Below are 7,311 nucleotides of genomic sequence, written 5' to 3' on the forward strand. Positions count from 1 at the left end.
TGTCAACTTTGTATTAAAAGTGTCATAATTTACCGAATGACGCTTTATGACAACAGTTATAAATATTCATGAAGGCTTATTGATGTTCATGACAGGTGTTTATGACAGTGTCATGTCAGTCTTATTCAACCCCCTTCAAATAAAGTGTTACCAAAAGCAATTATTTATTTATTTTTTTAATATACATATTTTCCTAAAAACATAAACAAGAAAGACTTAGCCTGACGGTGGCGCTTGTAAAGCATGTCGGGCCGCCAGGCCTATAATACACTGGGGGAAAACCCTGGAGAAAAACTACACAGTATATATTAAGAAATTAAAACTATTGAACAGAGCATTTGACGGATGAAGGATCCCGCGGGCTTGCCCTTCTCAATGGATGGTAGTTGGTTGAGGATAGCGGATCAGATATCTAAGGTAAGCCCCCACCACACTGTGTGTTCCGTCAGGTGCCCGTTTTTTTGTTTCTCTTCTCTTTTCCTTTTCTTTACATCAATACTTACCTATTGTTAAGGCCCTACTCTCCCGCAACCAGTCAAAAGAAGAATGAGCAAGGGTGACAGTAGTGGTACGTAACACACAGCAGAAATGCATCTAAAACATGACAATGAGGTTCAGAAACCTTAGTTTGGTTAAACCAGCCTCTTGTTCCACTCTTTGCTTCCTCCAGAGGGTCTGGACTCTGTTATTGACAAACCATTGCTTCCTGGAGGTGTGGACTCTGTTGAAGTTTGAAATTTTACCAAATCGCTAATGTTTGTTTGTGACGTTTGTAATGTACCATTTTGACGCTATGAAGCTTCAATAATCCAATAAGATTATCAGCTTATTGGCGCATGTGGCCACTATGCCCTTCACAGAGACCTGTGGAGGGTATAGTGGAGGATGCTCTCTTCATCCTCCAGTATGAAGTGGGAAGTGCTATTCCAAACGAGTCATAATTATAAGACATAACATGTCTGTTCATTGGCTAAACACTCACTTGAATTTAAAATCCTCCTCAAATGTCATACTGTTTCTCAGTGGAGAAAAGTGGAATAGGGACCCAGCGGAGCAGGGAGAGATGGTAAGGCTACCGTGCCTGAACCAACTTTGATTTAACTACTCCATGGTCTCCTCTCTCTTCCTAAAGATCTGGATGAGTGTCTGAACTCTGTGCTTTCGTCTCTGGAGGTGGAGAAGAAGGAAACAGCCAGGCTACAGAAGGAGAACAAAGCTCTTGTGAACGGCATCTTCCAGCTGCAGACTGAGGTGCTGCTCCTTATCCTCCTCTTTCTCTTCCTCTTTGTCTTCCTCCTTCTCTGGTTGGTTTTTGTTGCAGCTGTTGATGATCATGCTGGTTCCCCAGGTAACTGCCCTGCAGATGCAGCTCAAACAGCAGACTGACACGTGCAACAGCCAGTCAAAGCAGCTAGACTTTACTAAGTTGCGCACTCAGTACCTGGAGAACCAATTAGAGGAGAGTTTTTCCTCAATTAAAAGTCTCACAGAAGAAGTGGCGTGTCTGAGACAGGAAGTCAAGGTTATTCCTCTTATTTTATGAGTGGCTCATGTTGTTCATGTTAAAAACCTCCTGATGACCCACCGATTGATTCAACAGCAGGAGGAACAGAGCAGCAGCATCAATGTGGTTGCCATGGAGGAGCTGAAGAAGAAGAGTGAAGCAGCGGAGCAGAGGTCTGCTCACATCTCCCAACAGATGGAAGAGCTGCAGCGAGAGAAGAGGCAACTGGAAGAGCAGCTGGCTCTCAGGTGATCAGCACAGCCTCCAGCCAGCTGCATGGCAACCTTCTGACCTCTGTTTGACCTTCTGTGACCTCTGCTCTTTCAGCAACAGCAGCTGTGTGGTGCTCAGGCAGGAGTTGGAAAATCAGAGAACAGAATTGAGCCAGCAACTGCAGAATCTAAGGGCAGAACTAGAGTCAGAGGGTGGAGCTCTGCAGTACAGACTGGAGGATGAGGTGGCAGGTAGGGGAAGGTGGAGAGACATGGATGTGTTGATGGTTACACTCTGAATGATACCTGATACCTGGATACTCAGACAGAAACACTGAGTTCGGATTAGAACCGACCCGAGTGATAGGAGCGCTCTGATTGGCCGATACCTGTCCTCTGCTTTAGGACTGCAGCGAGTCATGCTGGAGAAGGAGCAACTACTGGAGGACAGCCGACAGCAAGCAGAGACTCTGAGGCGAGGTAACACACACAGCTTCACCGTCAAATGACCCTCATCAAGCTCCGCCCCCAAAATCCATACTTCAACTTCAATTGTTTCTGTCACTGGCTAACATATTTCCTCCAGATGTGAAGATGTTAAAATGCCCCATTCAATCCCAGATCCATAAATTGCCTTGCTCAGGGGTAGTCGAACCAACAACTTTCAGATAGCAAAACTACTTTTCCTACTATGTCACAGCTGCTCTCAGATGTTGATGAATAAATTTAGTCCAGTCAGATATTTTTGACTGGTGCAATAAAATCAAACTTATTCAGTCAGAAAGTTGTGGGTTGGATTCCTCTTTCCTTTTGATACATGCCAGTGTGCTCTTGGCCAAAGGACAAACCTCAAGTTGCCTACTGGTGTGCTTATTTGTGCATATATATTTGTGATTGAATGAACTTGGCACTAGTTTAAAGAGCTTTGACTAGTTATAAAAGTGCTTGGTAATGCAATAGTAAACACTGACATTGTTTTTTTTTTTTTTTTTCCAAAGTTAAAAAAAACAATAACAATTAAACAAAGAATATTGTGTTTTGCTTTCAGGGTACCAGATGCTTTTGCTGCTCATAAACCCAAACTCTAGTTTCCCATGACAACCATCTCTTCAGTCACCAACATGGTGATTTACAGTATATTGAGTAAAATTGTGAATAAGTGGCAATAAAGCTTCAGCTTTCTGACCACATTACTTTCAGTTTAATAATCAAAATTCAAACCTCACTCTGCGGGTTATCAGAGGGTGGCTTATTTTTTCCGGATAGTTTAACTTTCCAGATCAAATGGTTTTATTAAGTTCTGAACCATTAATAATGCAGATTTATGTGTCAGCTTCACCTAAAACCGTTGGAGCACTGCCTTGTATCTGTTGTTGATCAGAAAGTTACTGAGCTGCTACACCAAACAGCAAGGACCATATAAGGAAAGGGCTGCTCATAGGTGAGAATGTTTGAATTCCACAGGCTGTTGGTGACGGTCTTGATTTAATGAGCTCCATTTTAGACTTCAAATTGTCCTAAATGTGCCCAGATTTAAGAATTATAGATCTTAAATCTAAGTCTTTGTGGTTTTGAAGATGCCTTGTTAAACTGAATCCACTGAAGGTTTGGTAAAAATTTTATTTTATTTTATTTTACTTTATTTTTTTAATTTTTTTTTACCAACCCTTTGAAAAAGGGTTGGTAAAAATGCTTCAAGGGTCATCTCCCTCAGCACTTTCTCTCCCCAGGCTATGTACTGAGCCCACCTCTCTTCTGAACCTGCCAAGCCAGGTTCAGTACTAACCCCATCATTAAGTATGCAGACAATACTACAGTGGTGGGTCTCATCAAGGACAACAAAAAAGTGGTCTACAGAGGGGAGGTGAAACATCTGGTGGACTGGTGTGATGCAACCCATCTAATCCTGAATGTCAACAAAACAAAAGAAATTGTTGTTGATTTCAGGAAAAATCTGCCAAGTCACACACCCCTCCTCATCAATGATGAGGAGTGGAGCAGGTCAGGAATATTAGATTCCTTTGGATACTGACACTTTGACCTGATCCCTCCAAACCTCTGGTCTGGTGAAGAAAGCTCAACATCATCTGCACTTTTTATGTTGGATGAGAAGAGCAAACCTCCCCCCTCCCATCCTCACCACTTTCTACAGAGGGACAATGGAGAGTATACTGACCACAGCATCTCTGTATGGTTTGGCACATGCAACACCGCTGACTGGCGACGTGTAGAGAAAGTGGTAAGGACAGCTGAGAGAATCATCAGGGCTGAGGTTCCTTCCATCCTTGAAGGAAGCTGCCTGTCCAGGGCTCGGACAATTTTAAGACACCGTCTACCCTCAGCATGGTTTGTTCTCCCTGCTGCATTCTGGGAAAAGGTTCAGCAGCTTCAAAAGCAGAATAACCATATTTCACAACATCTTCATGGCATAAGACTACTAAATTGCAATTAATTTAATCATTTATTGTATATTTTTATATTGATACTTTTATTACTCCTTATTTATTTTATAATTATTGGAGCCCTGCAACAAAATTTCTTTCAATATGTAAATTTTTTTTAAATGTACAATTGAATGACAAAAAAAACCTTTGTCTATGAAACTTACAGAAATCTAATCTCTGTGTTTTATTCACTGTCAGGAAATGATTTTTCTTTCTGTCTTCACTCTAAGAGCTGCAGTGTCTGAAGGAGAAACTGCACAGGAGGGTTGAAGAGGAGGAGAAGGAGAATCAGAGTGGGAGGAGGCAAGGGAGTAGGAGAAAGGAGCAGAGGGAGAATCTGCACAGAGATGCTCAGGTAATGTTGTTTACCTTAACCAGAGAAGAACCAGGTCTGCTGGTCATGCACACACCATCAAACCTAACCAACAAAGAACAACCATATTCCAGAAGCCATGGCTTTTCTGAAAACCAGCAGGAAAAAGGACTGATCATAAAGCCATGACTTTTACGATGTTTATTTTTACTCCCAAAACAGTTTGTTCTGTTCAGATATATTTTTCTGCTCTTGATCAAAAAAAAAGCTTACCACTTTTTTTCAGCATTCAGCTTCTGCTGCTTTTTAAAGTGTTTAAATAATGAACTGAGCCTCCATGGGGCGAGCTCATTTCATTAAGTTTATGTTTGTCTTCTGCCACACTGACATGTTTGCTGTGTCTTTCACATAAAACTCTGCAGGAATCCTGCTGCTGTGATCACGTCTGTCACAGTGTGTTGGTGAAGCAGCTTTAGACACTTAGGAATTTTTTTTTCTTCAGGATGTCTGTGCTTCTCCTTTGCGGTCCACCATGGCTGACAGGAAGAAGCTCTCCAAGACAGTGAAGAGGAAAAGGAAAAGCAGTGAGGTAGAGGTAAGGTGTGGTCTGTTTGAATGTGTGGTAGCAGAGTTAAAGTTGGAGGCTGCAGTCATGTCTTCCATGTCTGTTTCGCAGGGTTTGGTGTTCAGTGAAAACAAGAGGAACAGAGTTAAAGAGAAAGCTTGCAGCAACAAACTAGTAGGGGACCCTCTTAACAGGTAGATCTCATAGCACTTGTCTTCTCCAGGTTTTCATCTGTTTTTTCTGTGCTGCAGGACGATGGCATGCTGCAGAAGATTGAAGAACTGATCCAGAACTCTCCATCCATTCTCCACAGCAAAGGTTTGTTCCTATAGAAAGGTTTCTATACCTTAAAGTTCCAGGATTATCTGTCCTTGTTCACTTCAGTTCTGGTTCTCTAGATGAATTCACATGACAAACAAACATAGTTATAAGATGAAGTTAGTGAAACTTGCTGTGTTACATTTGTTGTGCCATTTTTGCCTCATTCGCCAACATCAAGGCAAAGAAGTTAAGAAATAAAATACAGTCATGACTTAAAACATATATCAGGTCCCTGAGGTTATTTTTGGGAATCCACGGAGAAACAGACATTGAAGCCTGAGGGTCTGAGGAGAGCTAAATTGTTCTGCAAAAAAAAAAAAATGAATCTGTTTCATACCAACCTATAAAAGATGGGGTGGGATGGTTTTTTTATGTTTTTATCTTCAATATCCCATTGGCTGTTTCTTCTTCTTATTTATTTATTTTTTTCATCTTCCAAGTATTTGACCAGCCATGTTTTCTGTCGTTGTTCTTCTCGGCATATTGTTTCTAGCGATTTTGCACTTACAAACAGCAGGTATGTATCTGAACACAACCTGATCACGTTATGTCAAATTGTGTATGAATATTTTTACCACATGCCTGAAAAGTTGCTGCTTTACAAACTCTAATGAAAACAGATTTGTAGCCACAGCTCATATTTATTGTTTTGGTCTCTGCTTGATGCATTAATTTTTGATTTAACCACTAAGCATACGATGTAATGCTGACAAAAACCTTCATACAGATTAACATGTTGTCGTTATACCGTTGATCGCGGTTGTATTCAGATGATCATGAGGTCAGCATTTGTCTATCTTTGACATTTTCCCAGACTGTTAAGAGTTTTGTTAATAGAATAAACTTTATTCTGTGCTCTAAATGCTCTAGTAAAGCGTGTTTTAAGTAGATGTTCCTCACTGACAAATTGTAATTATTTTTTCTGATTATTTTAACCTCACCTCTAAGACTGCAGCATATTTGTAATGATAAACCCTGACAACTTTGTCAGGGTTTATCAGGTAAGGGGTGTTTACTATGGGACAAATTGCTGACCAAACTGCTGATTGGTCAGTTACTGACAATCCACTGGACTGAGCGGCAGGTGGCCTTATGTCAATTTTAACCTGACTACTCTCAGAAGATCTTAACTGCTAGTTCTCTTTGGTTTGTACAGCAAAAGGCTTTAGGTTAAAGGTCAGCTTTACCATCATCTGTTTCATCTGATTCTTTGACCTTTTGGGTGGAACCATGTGTTCTGAAGGTTTGTATTTGGGTGCTTCAGACTCTGGATCCACATGCTGGCCTGACCTCAGTCTGCTACTCGGGTCCAGATTGATGGTCTCAGATGTCTGAAGTATTTTTGAACATTTGCAATAACCGTTTCCTGATTATGTTTGATGGAGTTGATGGGTGTGATGCTGGAACCATCAATCTTTAATGAGCAAAATTTGCTCAGAACTGATTTCAGGTGAAGTAGTGATTCTTGGACATGAGCACCAGTTTCCTGTCCCTGGAGGTGATCGTGCCTCGTTCATGGAGGCCGTCACTACGGCAACTAGACCACGGCGAGGACGAAAGAAGCTGTTTAAGCTGGATGTCTCATCTCCGCTGCTGGACTCTCCACACACCGTGAGTCATTTTGGCAGTGTTGACTCCTCTCAAGGAATAATTCAATTCAAACCATTAAAATTGAACTATTTCCTGTTTATAGTTCAGCACCTGAGCTGATATCAGTCTTAATAGTTTACATTCATTTACAAATATTTTCATGAAACAGTTTTTAATAAAAAGATCTTGATGGTATGGGTCAGTTATAATAAATCTCATTGGCAGCCTGTCGTTTTGAAGGTTATTTCCATTTGTTTAACCTTCTACTCCTTTCTTTGTCAAGAAACCTATTTTGCTGTGTCTGATCAAAATTGGTGCTATTTCAGCTGTACTGAACTCTACAACTGTGAGACTTGGAGATT

General features: G+C 41.0%; 1 protein-coding gene across 1 annotated transcript in view; it reads left to right on the forward strand.

The window, feature by feature from the left end:
• LOC103132314 (kinesin-like protein KIF20A) overlaps positions 1 to 7,311 on the forward strand; it is a 31,958-nt gene that overhangs the window by 22,161 nt on the left and 2,486 nt on the right. The window contains exons 20-29 of the mRNA XM_016667310.1: positions 1,133 to 1,251; positions 1,349 to 1,522; positions 1,601 to 1,752; positions 1,832 to 1,968; positions 2,122 to 2,196; positions 4,391 to 4,515; positions 4,976 to 5,068; positions 5,150 to 5,212; positions 5,290 to 5,356; positions 6,798 to 6,970. Of these exons, the coding sequence (XP_016522796.1) occupies positions 1,133 to 1,251; positions 1,349 to 1,522; positions 1,601 to 1,752; positions 1,832 to 1,968; positions 2,122 to 2,196; positions 4,391 to 4,515; positions 4,976 to 5,068; positions 5,150 to 5,212; positions 5,290 to 5,356; positions 6,798 to 6,970 (1,178 nt within the window). The remainder of the gene's footprint in view (positions 1 to 1,132; positions 1,252 to 1,348; positions 1,523 to 1,600; positions 1,753 to 1,831; positions 1,969 to 2,121; positions 2,197 to 4,390; positions 4,516 to 4,975; positions 5,069 to 5,149; positions 5,213 to 5,289; positions 5,357 to 6,797; positions 6,971 to 7,311) is intronic.

This window comes from Poecilia formosa, unplaced genomic scaffold (assembly GCF_000485575.1).
Source record: "Poecilia formosa unplaced genomic scaffold, Poecilia_formosa-5.1.2 Scaffold993, whole genome shotgun sequence".
NCBI lineage: Eukaryota > Metazoa > Chordata > Actinopteri > Cyprinodontiformes > Poeciliidae > Poecilia > Poecilia formosa.